At 38.2% G+C, this 27,330-nt stretch overlaps 1 protein-coding gene across 3 annotated transcripts in view; it reads right to left on the reverse strand.

Moving 5' to 3' along the window:
• The window catches only part of LOC143373478 (uncharacterized), a 140,402-nt gene that overhangs the window by 98,155 nt on the left and 14,917 nt on the right, over positions 1–27,330 (reverse strand). The window contains exon 1 of one of the 3 annotated variants that reach the window (XM_076820784.1): positions 296–436. The exons of 1 other annotated variant lie outside the window; for it this stretch is intronic. In XM_076820784.1, the coding sequence (XP_076676899.1) occupies positions 296–395 (100 nt within the window). In that variant the 5' untranslated portion in view covers positions 396–436. Of the gene's footprint in view, positions 1–295; positions 442–27,330 lie in introns of those variants that run through there. One more of the 3 variants, XM_076820786.1, reaches the window with a different exon arrangement.

Genomic DNA, 27,330 nt, shown 5'->3' on the forward strand with positions numbered 1-27,330 from the left:
ATTCTTTTTGTGTATGACTTCGCAACGTTTATTTATTCGTTATTTTAAGTAAAACAGCTTAAGGTGACAGCAATTGGTTAGGTGTCAGTAATTGGGTCCTTTACCCTATTCTTCTACCAATTAAAGTGCCTTCCGAAATCCCAGCATTTTGCGTTACCACGCCTGATCGAATACTGCCACATATTCCAAGGAGTTCCTGTTTATTATCTTCGTTGAGCAGGACCCAAGCGCTCTTAAATACGATTAGAAAATTGGCAAATGCGAGCTCACAGTTGACAAATGATCGCACACTTACGGATGCACGGCGAGAAACAGAGGTACCGTACTATATCCATGCCAGGCATCGTTTTCCTCAGTCGACGACAGTGTCGGGACTCGTTCGATCGTCCTGTCATCGCGACGAAGTGTCGATTTTTGTATGCGTCCGACAAGTGTCGACGATAGACTGGAGTATGCAACGATCATCCGGGAGCTCGGCGGAACAACGGGTGTGGGTATTTAATAAACGCGTGGTGACCAACAGAGACGTGGGCGAAAGTTTTGGCGACCGTTCTCTCATCGTCATCATAGCCTGGCAGCTCCGCTGCTGTCCTACATTGGCCGTTGTGATGCACGCGAAAGGCAACAAGGTATGAACAGGGGACACACCGAGGAAGCACGTTGAAGAATATTCGAATTTATGAAGGGAATTGAAGGCTGCTAATTAGAGATCACTATTTCACGTGTATTTAAATACACGTGTACACGTGTATTAAACGTATCCGTATCTCAATCCGTGTATCTTTTAGTACACGGGTACCCGTGCACTATTTCACGCGTATTTAAATACACGTGAATTTAGATACACGTGTATTTATAAATACACGTGTAGTAACGTATCCGTATTTTGATTCGTCTGATTTTTAATATCTATAGATATCCCAGAACTCTGAGGGATTGCGAAATTCATAAAAGAATTAATGTATTTAAATATATTTACTAGAATAATATGTGGAAAGTATGGTTTTACAAATTTTCAGATTGTAACTAATAACACAAGTATAAAATTAACAAGATTTATTTAATCGATTACCGATTTTGATACAAAAAATTAAGGCGTTACTGGTAATAAGCGAGTTTCTTTTTAGGCGCAACGATAATCCTTAAAATTGAAAAACATCACTCGGTTTTATTACATTTATTGCTTACTTAAGTGACCGCCATTGCCCATTCTCCCGTAGTTAATGCCCAATTCTGATCAAAATAAACAAATACGTTGATACACGTGTATTTAAATACACGTGAAATAGTGCACGGGTACCCGTGTACTAAAAGCTACACGGATCGAGGTACGGATATATGTAATACACGTGTACCCGTGTACACGTGTCTTTCTACTACACGTACCATACCGTGGTCTCTACTGCTAATGCTCTTCGATAATCCCTGGAGCAGCTTACAAATGCCACCTTGCACCCCTACTGTTTCTTATTCCGAATAGACGTAGAAGTTTCTTGACTGAAAAATTTGTCCTACTAATCTCTATCACTCGATAGTGAAACAGTCTTCATGTACCAAACCCTGATCATTATATGCAGCTGTGTTACGAAAGGGCGATTTAGACGGCTAACGAAGGAAGGTGGTAGTTCCGAAGAAAAGTAGAAAGTGAAAATATAATGAGATCTAGAAACACTGAGGTAACCTTTGATTATCTTTGGAAGGGTTTAGCGAGTAGCGTCGCGCTGTTATTGCCTATCTAGTTCTGCCCACTCCTAGTTAATGGCTGGAGATAAAAACGTGATTTCATTTATAAATTCCTTCCACTGATCTCTACCGTTCGACAATGGGGCAATCCTCTTATCTTAAATAGCCATCGTAGACCAACAACCTGTCTACTGTCCCACATTAGTCGCCGTGGCGCGGATGAAAAGGAAAGTGTCCATTGTGATTGTCTAAAGTGTTCCTCGTAGCCGGGTCATAAGCTGACAGAGGTAATTTGGAATGCGACATTCACTTTTACATCGCTCTGAGCAGTTCACGGGGGTATAATTAACGGCACGTTGGAATTCATCGCACGGCACGAGGAACAGGTCTGATTATCTGGTCGTCGTTCCTCTGTGTCACGGTTAAATACCCTTGTTGCTTCGTATCACTGTCGACCACTCGTCGATCTTGTAATTTATTTTGTGAACAGCAGTCCGGGAGTAAGGACTTTCTTCTGTACTACTTTAAGGCTGACCGATTTGATTAGTTTGATGTTAATCCTGCTACACTTACGGGAGACCGGGGCTAGTTGATACGTTTTCCAGTTTTCAATTTTTTTCATTTTTGTTTGAATTAATTACTTGATAACCAATATGCTAAAATATACTTTGATCCTTCCTCGTTAATATATTGTAAATGAAAAGTTGAGAAAATACATGCGAAATTAATGAAAAATTGTACTGGAAGGAAGAAAAAGAGACAGTATGCAGACTGTGCATTGGGGCTTGAGAGACGATGCATGCTGCGAGACTGTAAGGAGTTGAAAAGAGAAATAGATCAGAGGGATATTAAAGGGAGAAGGAGAAGGAGTGGGGTGGATGCGTATGGTTCTGGAAAAAAGGAGAAGAAAAGAAGAACAAGATGAAGGAAGAAGTCAAAACGAAAGCTCAATCTTGAGTTAACAGTCCCAGAAAACTCAACGATCAGAGGGATATTAAAGGGAGAAGGAGAAGGAGCGAAGTGAATGCGTATGGTTCTGAAAAAAAGGAGAAGAAAAGAAGAACAAGATGAAGGAAGAGGTCAAAACGAAAGCTCAATCTTGAGTTAGCAGTCCCAGAAACACTTACACACGAAACACGTGTAACCCCATTTTGAGGCCGAAAGGCGAAAAATAAACCTATTTACTGCTACTAAATAAAAAAATGTTACTTGGACGAAGGTAAAATGTATCAATTTACCACTCCGCGGGGCTAGTTGATACGTTATTCTCTTTTCAATTTTTTTCATTTATTATTTAAATTAATTACTTAATAACAAATATGCGAAAATGTACTTTAGTCCTTCCTCTTTAATATATAGTCGACGAAAACTTGAGAAAACGCATACAAAATGAATGAAAAAATGTTTTTTGGACGATCAATTTGGATGTATCAAAACTATTTACTTTTCTCTATATACAGGGTGTCCGCGGGAAGACTGAACAGCTGGATATCTCCTAATGTATTGGAGATAAAAAATAAAAAAAATATGGCGTTGCGTGGTTTGAGGGGGCCAATTTATTAGCGCACACGAATTTGTTTTCCGATTATTATTGCAAGTTCGATTGGTTAGGTGAGGAGGTGTGAAAGTTACTAGACCAAATTTCTAAACTATAGGAAGCAGATTGTATTAGGACCAATCGGATTTGCATCCCTCCCAAAAGAACCTGCCATCCGAGCGTAGAAGCAAGTGCGAAAAAAGACTATTGAAGTTGAAACATTAACATTAGTAAGTAGCATTTCTGACGGAAAAGAATTGTCCAGCCTTTGGGCCAGCCATTCAAATCAGTAAATTTGGAAGCACAGTATCTCAAAAACCAGTGGAAATCAAGTGTATACATTAATGCTTATTGAATTTGTCTTGAAACGCACTATCAACTCACCTCTTCAAAAAAAATAGTTCCATTTGAAAAACCGAACTTGACCATCGTATCTTTTAAAATAATAATCGAAAAAAAAAATTCGTCTGCGCTAATAAATTTGCCCCCTCGAACCATGCAACGCCATATTTTTTTTATTTTTTATCTCCAATACATTAGGAGATATCCAGCTGTTCAGTCTTCCCGCGGACACCCTGTAAACGAAAACAATTAAAAAACGATTGTTAACGTTAATGTACTATTACCCGGCCGAAAGAAGATCCCCAAGAGGCGGGCTCGGGCGATACAGTCCGTCGCTATGACGATTGGTCGAATCATCTATTTGGGCACACTTTTTAATGACGCGGCACACGTATTTTGGTTATTGGCTGAAGTAGGCACATACATTGTCGCACCGCGCGACAAAGAGAGCGAACAAAACCCATCGAGATCGAGTGGAATAGAGCGATCTGACCGACAAGCGTCAAAGCAATAGCGTAGGCATCTCAGACGGTTAACCATTAATATATAATAACATAAAAATTTCCTTATTTTTCAAACAATCTGTGCGACATTGCGTTTGGGTTTATTTTAATCAGAAAAATCTAACCAAACCAATGATAATACTTTCCTGAATATATTGTGAAAAATAAGGAAATTTTTATGTTATTATATATTAATGGTTAACCGTCTGAGATGCCTACGCTATTGCTTTGGCGCTCGTCGGTCAGATCGCTCTATTCCACCCGATCTCGATGTGTTTTGTGCGCTCTCTTCGTCGTGCGGTGCGACAATGTATGTGCCTACTTCAGCCAATAACCAAAATTCGTGTGTCGCGTCTTTAAAAGTGTGCCAAAATAGGTGATTTGACCAATCGTCATAGCGACGGACTGTATCACCCGAGCCCGCCTCTTGGGGATCTTCTTTCGGCCGGGTAATAGTACACAGACGTACGCTGGATCGAAGGAAAGAATTGAACAACAATCTTCACATACCTCGCTCAAATGGAGCTATACAGTGTCAAGATAATTCTTCTGTATCAACTTGCCCCCTGTATCAACTACCCCGGCCTCCCCTATTAGCAATAAGTTCCTTACAGTTTTTTCGAAACCAAAAGAACCCTTAACGAAATGAAAACACGAGTGGGTTAATAAACACCCCAGGGTATAATGGGGTTACAGAAATGAGAATACAGTTGGGTCAGAAACGACCCGTGGGACGTAGTAGGGTTAAGAAAATATGTTGAAGCAGGAAAGGATGATGAATGCGGACCTTGCTTGTGTATGTAAGTATCGTAAGAAAAATTATATGGAAATCGATGCTTGGAAGAATAAAAAAGTTTCCGCAATAATTATTTTACGGACCTGCCTTTACTTTGCCTAGCTATGATCGTAATCATAATGTTGTTATTCTTATTACGAGGAAAATTTTAAATCTCATTTCAGCATCCGTACACTTCGACTTTGTGATTTCAGTTACTAATAACTTTTTATACAAGTCCCTAAGTTAAAATTGTTGTGTCTCAGAATATACTCAAATCATTTAGTTTTCAAGGAATGTACCTGTAATTCATTTCGATACTACGCATAATAAATAAAAGACGATGAGAATTAATAAATTAAAAATACCTACGCGAGGAAGATTTCCCCACATCTTACTATACAAGAATTCTTTTTTTCCTTGATTAGTTTTCTCAGTAATTTCTCCACTCTATTATTATATTTCTTCTATATTTTGCAACGAGTATATTCCAACGTATATAATTTTCAATCGAGGGCTTTATGCATAAATTATTGTTGCTTGAAACTCTTTTCTGTCATTGCGTTTCCAGGTTGCAAATTTCAATTTCAACCTCGAGAATGGAGGTGCGCAGCAATGATATTTCGTGAATTATCTTTTCACGGCTCAAAGCACCGCCGTTTCACGAATTTCTGAAGGAAAATATGGCACTGGAGGTGATAAAGCCGAGACATGCGTCAGCGCGCAAATCGAGCGAATTGTTTCTTCGCGGCTTGTTTGGAAGGGGTCTGATATCGCGCTCGTGCAAGCAAATATTTGCGTACCTTCGCGTACCACGAGCCTTCTCAAAAGACGTTGAATCGTAGGCATATATTATGAGAAATAGGAGCGCAGAAACCGCTCAAGTTTCACGCATAAGAAACACAAATGTTCGACTCGATTTCTGCTTGGCTGCGATTCGAAAAAAAATGAATATTTCTATGGAAAAATAATCGACGCGTCGAACGACTAAATACAGATAAAGGTTTATTTAAAGTCGGTTAAACGAAGTTAGATAAGACGGTGCCTACAACTCATTAAACTTCGAATAAATTACGTTCTTCGAATAAATTACGTTCTTCAAGGCAAACTACTTAGTGGACGTCTTAAGGGATAACACCGCGATAATAGGCCAACAATGGTAGGATAACTTTGGAGGTGATTTTAAAGAAATTTATGAGATTTATTAAATATGTAACCCAAGGTTCCTACGACAGAACAAAAAACATTTTTTTTTCAGATTTTCTGAACAACATATGGCTGTACAGTAGCTGCACAGCCAATACGTGCTCTCTGTTTGAGTCATTCCGCGGTGGAATTTTTCACGTCCACACCGTCGGACCTAGCACCAAAAGGAAATAAGTTTTGTAATCTACACACTAAATATTAGAGAAGTACCCCAGATTTCGAAAAAATATTGATTTTTTAAGGAATTGGCGAACATTTGAAAACAACCCTCTATTTTATAGAAAATTTGAGATGATCAGAAAATTTAAATGTTCGTCATTCCTTTAAAAATCAATCTTTTTTTAAATCGTGGTCACTTCTCCTAGTATTTAGTGTCTAGATTACAAAACTTTTTGTTTTCTTGTTCTAGGTCCAACGGTGTGGAGGTGACAAATTCTGTTTCACCGCTATTGTGCCGCTGTTTTTGGTCAATAAATTAAAAAAATGTTTTTTATTCATTTTCAGACATATCAAGAAACCCTTATGAACAAAGGGTTTTAAGGGTTATGTTTTATGTAACATAAGGGTTTTATGATATGTCTGAAAATGAATGAAAAACATTCTTTTAAATTTTTTGACCAAAAACTAGCGGCACAATAGCGGTCAAACAGAATTTGTCACGTCCACACCGTTGGACCTAGAACAAGAAAACAAAAAGTTTTGTAATCTACACACTAAATACTAGGAGAAGTAACCAAGATTTAAAAAAAAGATTGACTTTTAAAGGAATGACGAACATTTGAATTTTTAATAAAGTTCGTAAATTTCTTTAAAATTACCTCCAAAGTAATCCTACCTTTTTTGGCCTATCGTTGCATCGCGGCCTTACCCCTTAATGACGCACATTTTGGTTTTTACAACATAGAACATTGCCCCTGCTGAAAAAACCAAAAACACTGTGTAGATATTAAGGAATGTGACCTCCAAGGTCGTTAAGAAGCGACTATATTTGCACAAGCATTATCAGTAAATGAATTTCCCTAATTAGCTCGTAAATGTACCGCACCAGTGTTCGGAAAGAACGCTTGATAAATATTAATTCACTGGGAGAAGTTTCCCACATGATAAAATTCTATATAAAAATAAAGAAAATAATTGTTATCAAGTTTGACTATCTCAAAATTTAATTGGGATAATAAAATTGACCTGGAATGAAGACTAACAATAAGTAGAATATGCAAAGCAGTTAAAAAGAGATTCAACTCGTCGGGAGGCGCTACTGGGTAAAATTTACCGCAGAGGCACAAGTTGCGAAAATATATTTTTTCTCGCGTAATCCGGTGCCGTGCCGTTTTAGGTACCTTTCGGCGGGGGAGTAACCGGCCAAGTGCAATAAAAGACCAAAACCTTTCACTAACACTATGTAAACTGACGATTCTAAGTACCTATGTATGTACTTTAGGAAAATTCTGAGTATTACTTTGAAAAATTTGTTATGAATTGTTTCCTTTCCGTTCGTTGATAAGTTCATAGCATCTACTTTTGATATCGACCTCAATTTGATAGTGTTACTAAGGAAAGAAGACGAATTTCTGTTATTCGATTTTATAACCAAGTAAAAATTAAGAAGACTGTTTGAGTTTTTGTTACAATTTTTTAAAGAACAATTTAATAAATATTTTCAGATATTTCTTAAATTTCGTATGCTTCTCAAAACACTGTACTTTAATATAAAAATAAGAAAGTTAAAAGAAATATTCTGAAGCTGTGGTTTTCAATTTCGGGTACTTTTGACCCGGTAGCGACAACGTTTGTTGCATATTGGGGTGCAAGTCCCTAATAAATAAATTATCTTCAGTGGTTTAAAATTTAAAAAAATCCAGTGCATTCTCTCACAAATACTAACATTTTCTCTCACAATCGAAAATAGGTGGAAAAGACTGAACATTTTAACAAAGCTGTTCAATGTTCCCCAAATCCAAGACCTCTATCAACCCAGCCCACAAATTACTAAATAAATCACCGTCAACTCCACCAGCGAACGCATTGAAAAATCTCGGAGAAAGCTCAGCCCCGCTCCAACCCCAGTATAATGACCCATCGAAGTCACAACAAAAGTCCTAGTTCCTCTGACGAAGGAAGGGAAGCAGCTCTCTGCGGTGTCCTTTCTCGCCAGGCTCTCGTCAGCTACTACCGTTATAACCCTCACCAATTTCACGTTTGGCTTCTAGCCGCGTGGCAGGGCGAGTGCCCGACGGAGTCAACGAAATCCCAGCTTGCATAATAAATTCTGTAATATATTACCGGGCGAGGTTCGCGCCTTCATTTCCGCGAATTCCTTCGTCAATCGAGGGATACCATGCACGTTCCCATGATGGCGGTCATCCAGCACGTGAGATCATCTCGCGGCGTTGCAGAGGTCGTCGCCCCCGATCATCTCTCTTCCGAGGTATCCCGGAACTGTTGGTCGCATCTAAATAAACGCGCCAGCATTTTTCACCCCCGTGTCAGCCCAGATCCCCCGCCCCTACCCCCTCGACGCCCTTCGCGGGCGGCTGGAATTCCTTTGAGGCGGCGACTACGGAAATTCGGAATGCATCGGGCCAGCGTGACTCACACCTTCGGGGTTTCACTTGGAAAGCCTGGCCACTGTCCCCGGCCGCTATGAATTATTCAGAACGAGCTGCTTATGACTGAGTTCCCAGGGATACGTGGCGGGCGCGTCGCCCCTGCACGGATTTCGCGGAAAGTTATGGAACCCTTCCTTCCAGGTGGCCGCTGCGGTTTACCGGACTCGCAACCCCTTACACACTGGTGTGTCAAGGGCGGAAAAAATATAGAGGGGTTGCGGAGGCGGTAAGGACACCGTGCAGCACTTGGGGGTGTTGAGAGGTTCGGCGATGCGGTTTGTATTGTCTTTTGGGTGTCGGCACGTTGTGGGCTAATTGTGGACTGACGGTTTAGGGCTTTGCTGTGGGATGCAGAGCTGCAATGAGTCACGGAACACATGTTTAACCGTGGGTTGTTACTCTCTGTCAGAATGACTCAAAATATGAATTTCAGGTAAAATATCTTTGACGAATTATTGGAAATGGTATTATTGCCACCATGTAGTAGTAATTTTATGTATCGTCTACACTGTTTACAGGTAGAGACGCTTCCCGAGGGAGGGGAAATTTATTTATTAATTTTTTTTCTTGTTTTATTAATGTAGCATATCTCAAGAGTATAACCGCAAATTTTTCGCTCGCGATATTAAAAATTAAAAGAGTTGTGATTGTTTAAGCAGAAAAATCTTTTCTGGAACTTTTCCTTCCAATTTTTTTTTTAAATATGATACTTTACATGGCACCTAATTGTTAACGATGAGCATTATATTGTACAATGCTCAAATTTTACCTCAGAATTTTTGCGACTCAATTTAACAGTCAGGTTTTAAACATCAGCTGATCGAAAATTGGCTTGCGTCGAATCGACCCAGTGTGACAACTATCTTCGAAAAAATAAAATTCGTGCGAGAACCGAGGGTTAAATACCACTTTTTGGGTAGGAATACTTCGAAGGACTGGGAATACCAAGATGGTTTTGTTAAGTAAATGCGTCGGAGGCAGTTTTCTTTTTTTCTCGCGAATGAGAAGCGAGGAAGATGAGGTTAAACAGATGTTCATTAATTAAAATGGAAACACTTTTAACTTTCTACAGTTTCGTTCTGGGAATTAAGGCTTTCAGCCTGATTTTAAATTAAGAATTTCATGAAATCGCGTGGGAGGAGTGTGATCCTGTTTCAATATCCTTTAACGAAATAATATTGACATTTACATTCCTGCGATGGAGAAATGAAGTTATTGCGAATTAAATAACCTGCGATTTGTAAATGAGCGCAGCGAATTGAAAAGTTACACGCAAATAATACGTTTTGGGTTAAATGTTACCAGGAAGATTTAATCCGGGAGGTCGCGTTACTCAGGCACAGTACCGAATATCTAACAGAAAACGTGGCTTATTACGCGTTCAGTGGCGTCGAAGGAACGCGAATCGCTCTTCAATGAGATAGAAAGCGACAAATTGCCGTTTAACTCTTGCTAATTTCTCCTCGTTACTTTCTAATTAGAGTGTCTATTAGTGAGGTATAAGCTAAATGTAGCGTGAATTAAAATTAATTAAATATCGAGCAACTCTTTTACTCTGCCTCGTGAGCAAATAACACTGGTCCGTCAAAAAAGGCGATTTTGTATAACCTTAAAGAAAAATATCGTTTCCGTTAAATTTTTACTCGCTGGAAACGAATTTGTCCGGGAAAATGGAGTAGCGCGTCAGGCTTTTGAGAAAATTCAGGTTAAACATGCCAGAAAAGCCTGTTTTGACCATATTCAAGCCAATATATAAAAAGAACGGTAGGTCCTAGCCAAAATCTGATTAAATACTCGAATTCAGCCAGAAAAAATGTACAAAATACATATATTACTTTAAGAGTTACACTAAATTCTAAGCAAGCAACCGCGTACAGAAATTGTAAGAGACTGAAATCTGTGATTTACGAGATAGGCTAAACGGCGCACAAGAAACTGTGTAAATACACCAAGAAGTTGTATATATTTTTAATTTCTGAGGTCGCTGATTTCGAATCCGATACAGGATTTGTAAAACTCGTTCGTAAGGAATCCATCGACAAAATCAATTAACAAAAATTCTTAATACTGTTTCGTATAATTATTCTCTGCTTCGTTTAAATAACTATTAAAATATTGCGATAAACAATTGCACGCCTAATGAAAGGAGGAACGTGTTTATTTACAGCGGAAAAACGTTTGTCTGGGCGCAAGGGAATATTTGAAGACGCGCATCAAAGTCACAAGAAGAAGCTCGGAGGAGGGCACGTTTAATATTCTGTTCCAGCGCAAGGAGCAGAGATAGCCGAGTGATTTTAGCACGAGGTGCAAATTTATTGTCGCGTGGAAACGAGATATGATAAAGCGAAGCAGGCCTCTCTCTGTTTGCACGTCGACGAGCGTTCTGCAAATTGACATTGCCTGGCGACCTGGCGATGGGAATTAAAACGTGCTGGGAGCAACGCACGTACACGCTCTCTTTGTCGCGATTCCGTTTCATCCCGTGGTTTTACACGTGTCACGAATAAAAAAATATATATTTAGATACCACGCGCACAGTTATTGAGAGGAATCGATGAGGGAAGTAGGAACGACTGATACGACCTCGTGTGGGGTAATTGCGGGAGAGATGCCGCACTGGGAGAGACGCCGCAGCTTCGGCATTTCAGGGTTATCGGTAATAAAATACAACACTGTCGATTTTATTTGCTTTAGGCTGTTTGTTTAGGTTAGATTAATAAGCGAGAATGTGTTTCCATTATTACTTTTAAAGATTTCGCTATTTCTCGAGGCAAGCCTACCGCACTTTGCCTGAGTTATACGTCGAGTGTATTTTTGCTATCGTAGTAGTTAAAAATTCATAGGTTTTTTTGTGATGTGACTTTTGTCATACGTTAAAGGAACTCTGTGGAATATTTCTCGGCCAGGTTAGGTCATATTCGACATAGCGCTTGGAAATACCAAAGTGCGGCGTCTCTTCCGGGCATTTGGGGTAGATGCCGCACTTTTATGCGCACTGTATCGGAAGGTACCTAACAAGTAGCGTTCCTTCTCGAGAATGCTTTCTCGAGAATTTCTTCAGAAATTTTATAATTGCTTATTTCTTATTTCTCAAGAAATACTATAATTTCTCGAGAAACTTAAGTCTAGGAAAAATATTATAAATCTCATTTATTTTCGTAAATGAATGTATTACTAGTTGATCGCGAACGTATAAACACATCTACAATTTATAATGCATCTTATTAATAACATTAGAACCTATATGAATACCAATAGAAAATCACAGTACAAAAGATTCGATATTATTAACTGCTGAAGGTGCTCTTAAATTCTTATTTAAAAATTTAGAAAAATTGTGTACTGAGTTGAGTACCTAATGAGTTTCTTGTGGCTATTAAAGAAGAAATATAGAGAAGAGGAGATAAGACTATTGTATCCCGTATAAAATTTTTGCATGATCCAGAATTTCTTCCAAAAGGTTCAAAAGACGCATTTTTTCATTTAACAGCCAAGATAGATATTTATAAATCGTCAAAATATAACAGGAACAGATTTTGCCACAAAAGAAATAGATTCGCTGACGCTACATTAGACGCATTGTGCTATTTAAAAGTAAATTTTAAAACCAAAAAGTAACGTTTCGCTTTGTGCAAATGTTGTATTAAATAAATAAATTTACGAATTATATTTAATATCTATTTTTTGATTTACACAAGTTTTGTATAAATTAGACAGGAATAATCATTTAGTTAAAGTTTTCTTGTGTTTTTGATAAATATTATCAACAATATTCCAAAAATATAATTTTTGCAATATTTTTTTCAATTTCTCGAGAATTCTCAAGAAATATGATCTCATTTCTGATTTCTCGAGAAACAAAAAATATCGAGAAATCAGGAACACTACTAACAAGGGAACATCCCGAACCCGGAAATTCAAAAAATTTTGAAACTTTGTGAATACGTAGGGAATTTCCTCGTTATTACAACGCAATTTTTGTTTGCTGCCCAAATTCAATCTAAGGGGGTGTGATTGCCCCCTGAAAATCCGGTTATTTTCCGATTTTGTGTTATAACTCGCGAACTGTAAAATAATTGTTTTCCAAATTCTAATTAAAAGAAGTAACTTTTGTCTTGAAACTTTTTCTCTATCTCTTACAGTTTGCGAGTTATAGCACAAAATCTGAAAATAGCCGAATATTCAGGGGCTAATTTCACCCCCTTCGAGTGAATTTGGGCAGCAAAAAAGGTTAACCGGGTTGGGCGTTGTCTGATAAATTTTGATCTGTATATATATATATATATATATATATATATATATATATATATATATATATATCAATTAAATCTTTATTCCAATAATAATACAGATCAAAATATATAAAATTAATAAAGATTTAATTGATATAAATATATATATATATATAATTTAATCCTGATGTTTAATACTTAAAGAGCCTCAGCTAACTCCGATTATCTTTTTCCTTATCCTTCTAATCAAAATTTAATGACGGTGGAATAGGGTTATCGAAAGCCCCCCGAGGTTATATTTAACTTTGATAATTTTATTTATGCACGGCCGTGCGCGATAATGGAAGGTTAGAGACAGAGCAATAAAAATTGTTAACTGTCATGAGCTCCAGACTGCGTAACCAGCGTACACTAACGTTGAATTAAAAAAGCACCTCGATACTTTAATAAATGAAGAGCTGCATATAACACAAAAGAATATTTGAAATTGAATTATCTTGCACCGTACCTCAATGCATACATGTGTTTTTTACACCAAATGAATTTCTGACACATTGAAGGAAAAAAAGTGCTCCTCACTCTAATGATTTCCATCCGTTAATGAATGCTCTAGTCTAGATTGAAACACTGCTGCAGGAAATATTCTAGTTTACATAAATATGTAAATACGTAATCATTTCTAAGAATTTCATTTAGCAACTGAACACACACTTGCGCAGAAAGTCTAAGTGCATTTCGAATGCTGTCAAGATTTCTAAATACTATATCAAAGCATGCGGAAAGAATTTATCTGCGAAGCCTCGCAATCAATGGATGCTGCTATAAATAATTGCACACACCGGTACAATCAATATTTGCTTCATTAAAACTCCATCGTTTTAATTGCGAACTTTACCATAAGCCAGAAACGTTCGACGTCAGAAATGCAATTGTTTTATTCATTCGTCACCTATTTTATTAGCAAATCAATGTTCCTCGCTCTTTAATTTATAATTCCTTCTTATACATTTTTTATACTTGAAAAATGCGTTCAAGCAAGTACTCTAACTGGTAACCCCCTTTAATATTTGCGATTACTCTGGGTGCATCTCCGGTGCATAGGAAACGCAATTTTCTCGGAACCAACGATTACAGCTGACGCTTATCGTTGCCCCTTTATTGAAACTAGCGCAGTTGATTTCAATATTGGTGGTTTATCTGCTGTGGTTCCGCGTTACAGATATTGGAAACTATAGGCAGAAATAGAATAACGTGGATGAAGAAACTATGACGACTAGTATAATGTGGTATTTAATAATACTTTTTTATAAACTTTGGTGCGTTTGTGATAAGTTTCAGATGTGGATTTCCATTTCTATTCCTTTCTGCGCAGGAACAGTGGTTTCAAGTATCTCGTTTGAAATTCAATTGTCATCGAATTTAATTACTACCAAATTCGATTTCCTTTATGTCACACTGTTAATTAAGTAATCAGCCAATGTAGTCTATTTCAGAAAAAAATTCTATCGAGTGAATACGAATTAGAATTTCTTATATCTTTCAATTATTCTACTATTACTCGTGCACCTCGCGAAGACGAGGTGGATACAAATTAAATCGTCATAGCAGAGATCCGACACACTTCGTGGTGCAGCATTTTGTATACGTAAAGATATCAGCAAGCTTTCGTGTTAATTAACCTCGTTATGATACTTCGTGGACCGTGACCATTATCCATTTTCGTTATTCGTAACAACGCACTTATTAGCCCAATTTTTATACTTTGCTACACCTACTGCATATGTTTCCTCAAAACGAAAACCAAGCAGATTTTATGTAATTCAAAAAGGATTAAATAGTTATGGAAGAAAAAGGTTCTATGTCTCCCCATTAAAATATTAAAATTCAGACTCGTAGGGGTAAAGTAACCCCAATAAGTTATCTCCGCTGCAGAACTCTTGAATGTCCGAGCGATGCTGTTTCTTTACTAACTAACCGTGTATTAGTTGTTTTGCCCGCACAGTGGCATTGTAATCAATTGAGCGTCTTGAGCGAGCATATATTTCTGAAATACGTTGCAGAAAGTGTTTGAAGTGGTTCGATTAACTTACAAATGCCTCTAAAGTGTATTTTCACAAATACTGTTGCATAGTGCTTGCAATGGAGTTTAAGGCTTACTAGTTGTTTATCATTAAATGATGAAGACCTAGCTTCGAAGCTACTTAGTAGCTATCATGTTATTGTTTCCAAATATGAGACCCGTGAAAGTTCTACTGATGAGAGTGAAGAAGAAATTGTTCTGAATGATGAAAGTGATTAAGAAAGAAAATTATGATACAGAATGCTTGTTTTGCACTTTATTCTTCAGATGTGCTAGGTGAACACTGGGTTAAGTGTACGCATAAAGTGTTACGATGGGCGTGGTGGGCCCACGAAGACTGCGCTAGTGAAGAAATAGATTTCACATGTCGACTTTATAAAAAAAGAAAGAAAAAATAAGTTTCAGGAAAAAACAAACTGGGTCTCATATTAGCAACCCATTTTTTTTATCTGCATATTTGAACGATCTTCGTTTTTATTTTATTATGAAGAAACCGAATTTTTGTTATAATCCTTTCCAGTAGGTTCCTAAAGAATACATATTCTACTTTTAAAACGTGTATCGAATTTGAATAAAAGTGTTCTCAGTCAAGAGTTAAGATATTTTTAAGAAATGGGCCTCGCATTCGGCTACTTTACCCTATTTCCCTCTCAAAACTCAGTGTTTTCAAAAGGTTAACACAGGTAATTCAACAAAATTGCAACCATCAGATCTGTCGAGTCATTTTTGTCTATTAACACTGCAGGATTGTTTAAACACAATTCGCAGATTCTCCTCTCGAGGTAATTTGAAAATTCCCCCTTTCCAAGGCAAGTACAAATTATCAGGCAGTCTTTACGATCTACTGAAATCCTTACATCATAGGAATAACTTGCGTGACAAAAAATTCAAAGTCACCGTCCTGGTGATTCGAATGCAGGCGTACTGCATGCCGTAAATGGCGTCGCGATACTTTCCGAGACAAGCCCGAGCAGTGAAACTGGATCTCGCATTGAGACGGCGAGAGTGATAGGTCGTCGTCGTTGCGGCATTGCAAAAAAAGGGGATGAGATCCGGCATTGCAAGTTCTGGATGAAGAAGAAGAAGAAGAAGAGGACGGCAACGACGACGATGACGATGAAGAAGGAGAAGGAGAAGAGGAAAGAAATTCCCAGAGCATCTTGCCCTCATGGATCTCCATCGTGGAGCATGGCCTACCTCAAGTTATCGGAATTCGAACGGTATCCCGGATTGGAGTAATGAATCGAGTCGACATCGTATGCCTTCTGTCGGTGTACGAAAGATGTATGAAGAACCGTATTTCGTGTCTGTCTTTTCTTCGTCAACGAAACTCTTGCTTTTCCCTTGTAAGGATGGGCGACACTCGTAAAAATATCGATACGTACCGACGGGCTTAATATCGACACACCTAGTACCGATACATTCCGATACATAAAATAAAAAACAGTAACCAGCTCAAGGTCTAATTAATTGAAATTTAATTAAAAGTGGGTTATTTCATTATACGAGTAGTTTTATTTTACAATATGCAAACTGAGAAAGTTTATTTTGAAACTGGTAGGGGGAAGAAGAAGAATTGAGAAAACGAAAAATTCACATATATTTTAATGCGAAGTTTTTATTTGTACACGATTTATAATTTAAATCTTAAAAATCTCGCTTGTTTCAATCAAATGAAATTTAATTAAAAGTGGGTTATTTTATTATACGAATAGTTTTATTTTACAATATGCAAACTGAGAAAGTTTATTTTGAAATTGGTAGGGGGAAGAAAAAGAATTGAGAAAACGAAAAATTCACATACATTTTAATGTGAACTTTTTATTTATAAACAATTTATATTTTAAATCTTAAAAATGTCGCTTGATTCAATCAATTGAAATTTAATTAAAAGTGGGTTATTTCATTATACGAGTAGTTTTATTTTACAATATGCAAACTGAGAAGGTTTATTTTGAAATTGGTAGGGGGAAGAAGAAGAATTGAGAAAACGAAAAATTCACATATATTTTAATGCGAACTTTTTATTTATAAACGATTTATAATTTAAATCTTAAAAATTAGTTTGTTTCAATCAATTGAAATTTAATTAAAAGTGGGTTATTTCATTATACGAGTAGTTTTATTTTACAATATGCAAACTGAGAAAGTTGATTTTGAAAGTGGTAGGGGGAAGAAGAATTGAGAAAACGAAAAATTCACATATATTTTAATGCGAAGTTTTTATTTGTACACGATTTATAATTTAAATCTTAAAAATTTCGATTGTTTCAATCAATTGAAATTTAATTAAAAGTGGGTTATTTCATTATACGAGTAGTTTTATTTTACAATATGCAAACTGAGAAAGTTTATTTTGAAACTGGTAAGGGGAAGAGGAAGAATTGAGAAAACGAAAAAATCACATACATTTTAATGCGAACTTTTTATTTGTACACGATTTATAATTTAAATCTTAAAAATTTCGTTTGTTTCGATCAATTGAAATCTCGTAAATAAATGGAACTGCATAATCATTTAACAGTAATTAACGAAATGCAACATAAATATCGATACTATTTCACCCATTTCTATTCCCTAGAAGCTCGTATCAGTGGGAAGGAGTGTATAAATTTCAGTGAGAATTCAATGAAAGAATTTGTTCAAGTTTTTTCATTTATATTTTAATACGAATAATTACGTCTTCATGGGATAATTACCAGGAACAGATTTTAACAAGAAATATATATTTCCAATATTCCTGCATTCTGAAAAATTTGATTTTTGCCCAGAGTAAGGTAAGTTTCGCTACTGAAAGGAAAGGGAAAGAGTATCGAGTCGAATGAAAGAAATACTTGGTACATTCATTGGAATTATGCGAGCGTAGCAAGTGGAAAAAAAACGGACAGAATGTAAGAAAAGCGTGTTACTCGGCAGGAATCATCGTCCTTGAAATAAGTAAGAGTTTCGATAATCACTCACAGAGCAGGAAGCAGGGTCGTTGAATGAGAAAAGTACGAGAAACAGGAATATCTTTACGTGAATCACGCACACTTTCTAATACTTGCAATCAGTTGAGAATCTTCCTCCTACTCCCTTCTCATCCATAAATGATCATTTATTTCTTCTAGAGCCTCTTCCCCACCCTAGAATTTCTTCATGTCAGAATAACATGTACTTGTCTTAAAATAAACACAAACATCACAAATCATTCTGTGACATGGACTTTCAATCAATCTTTCAATAAAATCATCATAAGTTTGTCTTACTAAATTTTATTGCCACTGAACTCCATTTTGAAAATAAATTTAAAGCGTCACTTTTACATTGTTAAATGAAGAAAGTACTGCACGTGCTTACGATTCCAAGTATGGTTTGCATCATTAAAGTTCTTTACTTAATCCTTTTATCCAAAATATTCAACAATATTGTGACAAAACTATTTCAATAATACTTAAATAGTTTGAAATACGTGTTGCGGTATTTTTCAGTATTATCGAGATAAGATTGTTAAGAACACCTTCAGGTACTTCAAAGTGTTCGTTGCACGCGCTGATAACGCGATGGCCCTTTTCGACGCCTTTATAAAGTATAATGTAAACACGATAAAACGCGGCAGAGAGCTACTTGTACAGTGTAATAAGAATATTACGGCCGATTTATGATAATCGGAGCCAAAGTTATTCTAATACGGGAGGAGGGGGTGACGGAACTGCACAATGAAAGTGTTATCGTTCCCTAGAGCCTCTCCAATGAATAATTCACAGTTGTGTAACATTCTGGAAGTCGGAAGTCGAGTGGCCTTGGGAGAGCGCTTAGGAGTCTTCGGGGAATGCAGTCAGGTAGGGAACACACCAGGTGTCACAGGACAAGCTCGTGAATTGGTGGTAACAGCCTCCAAACCACAGTCGACGAATGAAAGGTTCAAGTCCCTCAAGAAGCTGCTACGTGACCATGAATGCATTCACGGAAAGAAAACGGTGGAACAAAAAATGCATGGAAAATCGCACGTTACCAAAGTGCCTCAACAAAGAAAATAGAATTAATATTCGAAACACGAAAAATTTAATTAAAATATTAAAAATAACTCGTTCTTAGAGTACCGCCACTATAAAACCCCACAAACCTGCAAACTATAAACCAGCCTAGATAGGAGAAAGGGAAGCCTACCTGCCTCGAGAAACACTGTAATTTCTCGAGAAACTTAAGTCGAGGAAAAATATTATAAATCTCATTTATTTTCGTAAATGAATGTATTACTAGTTTATCGCGAACTTATAAACACATCTACAATTTATAATACATCTTGTTAATAGCATTAGAACCTATATGAATTGCAATAGAAAATCACAGTACAGAAGATTCGATATTATTAACTGCTGAAGGTGCTCTTAAATTCTTATTTAAAATTTTAGAAAAATTGTGTAGTGAATTAAGTACCTAATGAGTTTCTTGTGGCTATTCAAGAAGAAATATAGAGAAGAGGAGATAAGACTAATGTATCCTGTATAAAATTTTTGCACGATCCAGAATTTCTTCCAAAAGGGTCTATATATATATAAACCCTTATCAAAATATAATAGTAACAGATTTTGCACAAAATTTTTTTTTTTCATTTACACAAGTTTTGTATAAATTAGACAGGAATAATCATTTAGTTAAAGTTTTTCTTGTGTTTTTGATAAATATTGTCAACATTATTCCAAAAATATAATTTTTGCAATATTTTTTCAATTTCTCGAGAATTCTCAAGAAATATGATCTCATTTCTGATTTCTCGAGACACAAAAAATATCGAGAAATCAGGAACACTAAGCCTACCTCAGAAACGATTTTCAAACCATTAAGGGGTAAGTGTAGCACTGTAGAGCTCGGAAACGCAGCCCGATTTTGAGAATTTTTTTATGCGAGTGCAGTGAATGGAATACAAAATTTGTTCGAAGGCCTTTATTATACATACCTTAAAGTATGATCACAATTTTTTTTTTAATTTTTTTAATACCAAATGGCGGCGCCACGGCTCAACAAAAGAAGCTTCTTCTGAAAAACAGTGTTCCGCGGCCGGAACGATTTCTCCTTCAATTTTTGACCTAGAACGAAAAACCGAAAAATGTTGATTTCTAAATAAGATTATCTCGGGAAGTACACGAGGAAACTAAAAAATTCTGATTTTTGTAAGAATGGTGCGCGATTTAATAAAACACAAAACTGCCACAACCTCGAAATTGTTGAAACGTTTTGTTCAATCACGCACCATCGTTACAGAAAACAATATTTTTTAATTTCCTCGTGTACTTCACGAGATAGTCTTCTACAGAACTTAACCATTTTTGGTTTTTCGTTCTAGCTCAAGAATTGAAAGAGAAATCTTTCCTGCCGCGGAACACTGTTTTTCAGAAGAAGCTTCTTTCGTTGAGCTGTGGCGCCGCCATTCTGTATTAAAAAATTTTTTTAAAAATTGTAATCACACTTCAAGCTATGTGCAATAAAGACCTCCGGACAAATTTTGAATTCCGTTCACTATACTCGCTTAAAAAATTCTCAAAATCAGGCTGTTTTTCCATTCTCCAGACTGGCATTACCCCTTAAACATCATTTCAAACAATTAAGCTGGCAACAACCCTTTAAACACCCCATAATCGCTGTTCCGTCTGAGAACTTCATCATTCACAAAGCGGACGCCGTAAAAACAAACTCGGGGCGATCGATCGTTACGATACCGCGCCGCCATAGAGCAGAAAGCATCGGAAAACGTCCTGATCGATGCTGCCCGGTGAACAAGAAGCGGCCCCGGAGTCGCCGGGGATGTTCGATTACGCCGCGAAATGATGGAGGCTTCAGGCTGGCGCAACATATCAAGCACTTAATTTTCCTTTCGGTGCAAGACGAGCGCCGCGAGCCGGCGTTGGATCGGCGCATAAAACCGGACGGAGCGGAGCGCGACGCTACAAATCGACGCGCCGCATCGGGGTCTCCGCGCGCCATTACGGAGAACCTGTTACACGCGGGCCGGGCCAGGAGGTGGAGGTTTTTTCTTGTCCTTTCATAGAAGGCGAATAATGCCCCGGCGAGATCGACCTTGGGCATAAAGACCCCCCGAGCGTATCATTTAGTGCATTATGGCCGTTCAAGCATGAAAGGTGCTCGTTACGATTTATATTCCCCGCGCACGGGCCTCGTTGCGCGGCGGCCGCGCGGGCCGCTTCTTCTTCGCTCGATGTCGAAGATAAGCGGGGCACAGTCGAGCGCGTTACAGCCGCGTGTTCCCGTTGAACCGGCCGCACAGCGGAGAGGGACGGTGGCGGGGATCAACGGGGCAGGGGAAAAATCAACAGAGATCGATGAAACGAAAGGAAAGGTGGTTAGGCGGGTAATCCGCGCGACCCGGATAATCCGGCGCGCAATGAAAATCAGAGGTAAGTAGATCATTGCTGGGTTAGGTCCGGAGAATTCTTGCGCGCGGTATGGACGCCGCGCTGGGAGATTACAGTTTGCTTGGAGTTGAAAAAGCTGGGAGAGGTTGGTTTGGAGGTTTCGGATATTGGCGATGGGTTGGAACGGTATGTTGTGGATGAAATATTGTATAGGTGTATCGATGCGGGAGAGTTTTTATCTGTGGGGCGGGAATAATGGAATTGAGAAGCATGCAGCAAGAGGAGTGCAGCTCCAGCGTTACCAAGTTCGAGTAAGTTAGGAAAAACTGTTTATAAAATTATTGCTTTGACTTAAAATTAAAAGGAGCACGCTAATTGGAAAATATATAGGTATTTTTACGTAATAAGTAGTAGTTATTCAGCTGATGAGTTTTTATTTCTAGTTTTTGCTAATGTGACGTCCCGGCCCCACCACGGTATCGCGACTTAGTGTCAGCGAGCGCCACCAGAGGTCTAATCTTCTCGCTAGTCCTACTTCCCAATCTCATTTCGTATATATACAAGTTCCAAATTATGTCCTCTTGTGTCCCCGTGTGTGTCTAGGGCAGGGGCAGTAGATCACGGTAGTATAGTTTTTAGTACTTTTCTTATACATTAGACGAACATATTTTTCTTATCTATTAGTTGTAAGCGTAAAACTAAAAGGTACTTAGAATATATAGTTAAAGCTTAGCACCAAATAGGAAGTGCAATATACCACTTAACTAGAAAGGCTGTGCGGACCCAACACAATGGGTCTCTTTAGTCTATAAGCGAGAAACTTAAGACATGTATTCCTTTAATACGTTAAGGATATATACCCTCCCAATGTAAAAATTTAACGGTACAAATAAACGTATATTTAAAAAAAAAGGGCAGGGGCCGTCAGCTGTAGCCCTGCTGATGAGTCTGGCTGACGGTCCCAAGACGAAACGCACGCGCGCGCACCGCTTCTTTTCCTCCTCGAACCTTCAAAGCTAATCCACCCGCCCCGCACAGGGCCTCAGGGTTTAGGTTACGTTGGGGGCGACAGGGCAAGAAAAAAAACTCCCTTCTCGTCCAGAATGTTCCAGCAATTCTGGACGTGACACTAAATTTTCCAAATCCTGAGCATTTGTTTTACGCAAAAAAGTAATGAAATGGGTGCAGATTAAAAATTAGCAATAAAAGTTCCTCGTTTGTTCGCGGATTTGCGTCAGACGTGCAGCAAACGATGTACAGTTGCGTTCCACATTAGAGCATACTCGTTTCGCGCAGGGATGCACTGTTGATTGGTAGTCAACCGACAGGGAAAGTGCTACGACGAAATGCGAGTGTCAGATACGTGGGAGCTGCGCAGATCGGCCGCAAATCGGTAGGGGCGTTGGTACACTCTTATATGGAACGCAGTGTTGTAGAATTTCTTTTACATATATCACGCGTCGTAACTCAAAAACTGTCAGAAATGGAGCTGCACCCTTCTCGTTGCAAGGTCCTCAATTCAAGTTTGTTACTGTTGGTATTGAATTTTTTCTCAATTTTCTAAATTAATTGACTGGATAAGCACACTAATAAGTATGAAGGTAACTATTATATCCTAGACTAATGTTTGGGCTGTTCAATAGCTGAAGTTCTAAAAGCCTTTAGGTAGCACTTTTACTGAGAGCTTCTTTGCAGGCACCAATACAATCTGCTTTCACTCAACGATACCTCCCACGTCCAAATTACAGAAATTTTAAAGACCCTCGGTATCTGCTGCAATAAATCAGCAGCCCGGCATCTCACCAAATTCCTCCACAAAAGGAACCTTTTATACCTGCGTCGAAGATTATTTCGTTGGACTGAGGGGCAGGTGGGCTCCACGGTGCGGATCGAAAATAGCGAAGGTTGCGTTTACCCAAAGGGAAAAGCCTGGCCGGAAATTCGCTTTGCTTACCCTCGTTGAGCGCGTTTCCCTTCGCGGAGGCGCTGGTAAGTTCCCGGGAAATCAGTGGCGATGACTCACTATGAGTCAGTTAATCCATTTATATCTGCTTTCAGATACACGATACATCCTACGTTACCGTTTTAAAGTAACGGTCCCGCGGGCAAGATTTTCCCTGGGAATTCACGGCGCGGAAGGTGTATGTTTACGCGGCAGCAAGTGTATTTTGCGGCGCAGACAAAGGCGCGTATCGGCTGTTTATTGTCGGTCGATAGGTGTTGCATGATTTCCATGGACGAGGTACCTTTTGTCGCCCATCTCGATCAGGTGGAACGTTACGCGACTCGAATTATTTCTCGAAGAGACGGCAGCCTTCTTGTGCGCGACGGGAGTGTCAGCTTGAATAATGTCAATTTTAAGACGTGTCGGGACTGAGCTGCCATCGTTGGGCATACAGTAGCAGCCACATGTTTGGGTCGGATTTAATTGCACATTTATTTGTTAACAAACTTTCGAAGTTAATGCTACATGAAATTATTATTCGGGTCCACAAAGAACTTTAAAGGGATACGCTACATTGAGGCAATCGAAACAGCACTAAACTAGACGATTTTTTTTACTGATAGTATGTGGTGGAAAATTATGTCTTTTCTTCTTAAGTGTGGAGCATGTATTAGAGTATATAATATATAAATACTGTACAAAAATATCAAAAAATGGCCGAGTTATTTGTTGTCCCGTGAAACTCGTCCGTCGTTACACGCGTGAATGGTGTACCAAATTATAACACTCAGATTCATCTGAAATGGAGAGCGTGATGATTTTAGTGTTCCTTAATAAAATAGCTACAATGTAGCACATGGATTTGAGAACAAAAAATTTATTGCACAAATGAGAGCAAGGTGAAGAAAATTATTCGTTTTTCACCTGATAAAACGAACTTAAAACATTTATTATATACGAATGGGTTATCGCATCAAAAAAATGATAGGCTACATTTTAGATAATACCATGAAGAATATCTGTACCAAGTTTGAAATCAATCGGACAAATAGTTTTGGAGATATTTGGTACACCGCTCGCGCGGAGGATCTTCACGGGACATCAAATAACTCGACCATTTTTTAATATTTTTGTATAGTATTTATACAATATATGCACTAGTATATGCCCTACACATAAGAAGTAAAGAAATAATTATCAACCTCATAGTAACTGCAAAAAAAATCGTCTAGTTCTGAGCGTTTCAGTGTGGGCGTAACTCCTTAAGGGGTTAGCGCGCCGATAAATTCAGCGATTTTCAGGAATTTATTGCGAAGACAGGAATTATAGTAATGGAATAAAAGTTTTTCCTATTGATTAAACAACATTTCTACAATAAATAAAAAATATAAAAGTAATAAAATTATTGCTTTTAAAACGGTTTTGCAGGCGATTTTGATGGCATGTTTGAAAATTCATGCCTCGCTCGTGCAGGCGATTTCAGCTGTTAGACTTATCTGAATCCAAAAATACAAACAGATTCTTGATCAGTATGACTGTCGCTATGTCCCGAACTAGAATAAATGACTTATCCTTAAAATTAACAAAATGACGGGCAAAGTACAAGAATCAATGTATTCCGGCTGTGTTTTCTGTGCTATTTTCGATTTTAAAAGTAGGTTAGACTCAACACAAATACTTGGTCGTAGTACCGGCCAGAGGCATAGGTGTGCAGAACAAGCAGTTCAATTTATAAAGCAATCGGTTCGATAGATTTTGAGATTTTACCTGCACCATGTGAAAAATTGACGTTTCGAGAAAAACGCGTTCAAAGTTTTCATCTATAGAGGCCCAGCCTCTGCGCTCCCTACAAAATGCATATGTAGAAGCTAAAATAATTGGAATTTTTCAATGAAATTTTAATAGTACATTCTTAAAGATACGTACTTTCGAAAAATGTTTAAAAAAAAATCGATTTTTTCAAACCGTCTAACCAGAATGACCCCTTAAGGCACACTTTTGTAATAAGATACTTTATTTTAAAGTAGGTATGTAATTTTTGTGTTGAAGCAATGCCACAGAAAGGGTTGACGAAATACACTGGCATGGATTTTAGATTAATGGAAATGCGAACAAATGCATCTTGCATGTAAACGTATGGCCAGCACTGTAGAGTAGACGTTTTCGAAAAATAGTTGACAAGCAACACTGTTTCTAGAAGTTATCTTTATGTATGAGCTGTTTGGCTTGTATTGATTTTCAATGCAGGAATTTGGGTGAAGTTTTAACTATGTGTAAACAAATTCACGGTCCAGCGACCGTAGCCGCGATGGAAAACACCGGGTCTCGTTAGATCACCGAAATTAAGCATCACGGGGCGGTGTACTGGGGAAAGATGGGTGACCACCTTTCTCCGGGTGCGCTGCTGCTGCTGGGACCCGAAAGAGAGAGGAAGGAAAAATGAGTGACCTAATGTTCCTTGGGCAATATAAGCAAAATGCTTGAAACGCCATCCTGTGTAAAAAACACAGGAAAAAACAAAAATACAAATATATATACAAATTCACAGTGGCAACATGGAAATACGAAATCGAGTATTCTCTTCAGGAACAGTTCACCAGGACCACACTGTTAAAATACAGTTCGAATGATTCTAGACTTTGCAAATCCTCGAACTTACCAAAACCTTCGATTAACTAAGATTTACTCAACCAAAAAGACACGACACTCACTGACACAATATTAACACAGAAGCTTTCAACCGCTGTCATGTATCTATAAACTGCGCTATTAAAACTCAATTTAATTTCATCCAACTGATTACTGTACGCATACAGGTCGTCCCTCGATTAAACCAACTACAAGACAGACCCCATTGCATCCTGCACGTTTGATTATTAAAAATAACCACGGGGTAAGCAAGCCTCAAATATCCACGGAGACACAAGATTTCATAAGTCTCGTAATTAGATCGCAATGATAATCTCAATTAATATTTCTGTCCTCCGACATCGCCGTGCACTCGTCAGTCTTTCCTTACCTCGTGTGCTTGAACAACGCGTACACCCCGCGTTACCTCAATTACCAAAACGATGCCCGTGATCGTGAAATACCACGTTACGCCGCGCGGAAACCGGAATAACGAACAGCATTTGGTGCATAATAATAAATCATGCAAATTACAGACGCCACTGTACAATACCTGCACACGCCCCGCGCGCATAAACACACGCACGCATGCACGCCCCCGGGCAGAATGCGCCGCGAAATTCAAGCAGCCCGTGCACGGATTTCGCGCGCCGCAATCATTACCTCGGCGTCGCGTTCTCGTAATTATTACGAGCATCATCGTGCTCATTATATCGCGCATGAATTTTCCCCGATATCCATAAATCACGCGATCGAACAGTGACGCGCTGTTTCTGGATAAACGCGGTGGATCGTGTGCCTAGAATCGTCTGCATTCGCCTTGTCATCCTTCTTGACGAAATGTGGTGCATAGGTAGCGTACCTTTGGAACTGATGCCAGAATATTTCACATAGGTACGCCACACGTTTCTCAAACTTTGTAAGATAGGGGAAATTGGGACAAAACCGGGTACCTGGGTAAAACCGGGACGTGCTATTATTTTTAAAACAGCCTTAAGTGTTTCCCGCGTCATTGCAGCGACATACTGTCACGATGTGCATCAACAAAAGAAGTTGTATCGTCTTGTGTGCTTTTGAAGGCTTTGATCTAATTTTCGATAATTAAGAAACTTCAATATTTTTTACAGTGTTCGGGTAGGTACATTTTTGTGCGAATTATGTTAATTGTTGCATATTAAAGTGTAAATAACTAAGACAGTTTGTTTGTACTTCGCCCTGGTATTGTTGGTAATTCGTAATATTTACAAAATTGTATGCTGGGGTGAAATCGGGTACTCGGTTTTGGACAAAATGTGTATAGAAAAGCAACAAAAACAAACACAAAAGGTTATCGAAATTAAAACTAAATCTTAATAAAGGACTGCAACTAAAAAGAAAGAAAACTACAAAATTAAACAAAATACCGAAGGATGATGATGATGATAGTGGTGATGAAAA

This window comes from Andrena cerasifolii, chromosome 9 (assembly GCF_050908995.1).
Source record: "Andrena cerasifolii isolate SP2316 chromosome 9, iyAndCera1_principal, whole genome shotgun sequence".
Taxonomy (NCBI): domain Eukaryota; kingdom Metazoa; phylum Arthropoda; class Insecta; order Hymenoptera; family Andrenidae; genus Andrena; species Andrena cerasifolii.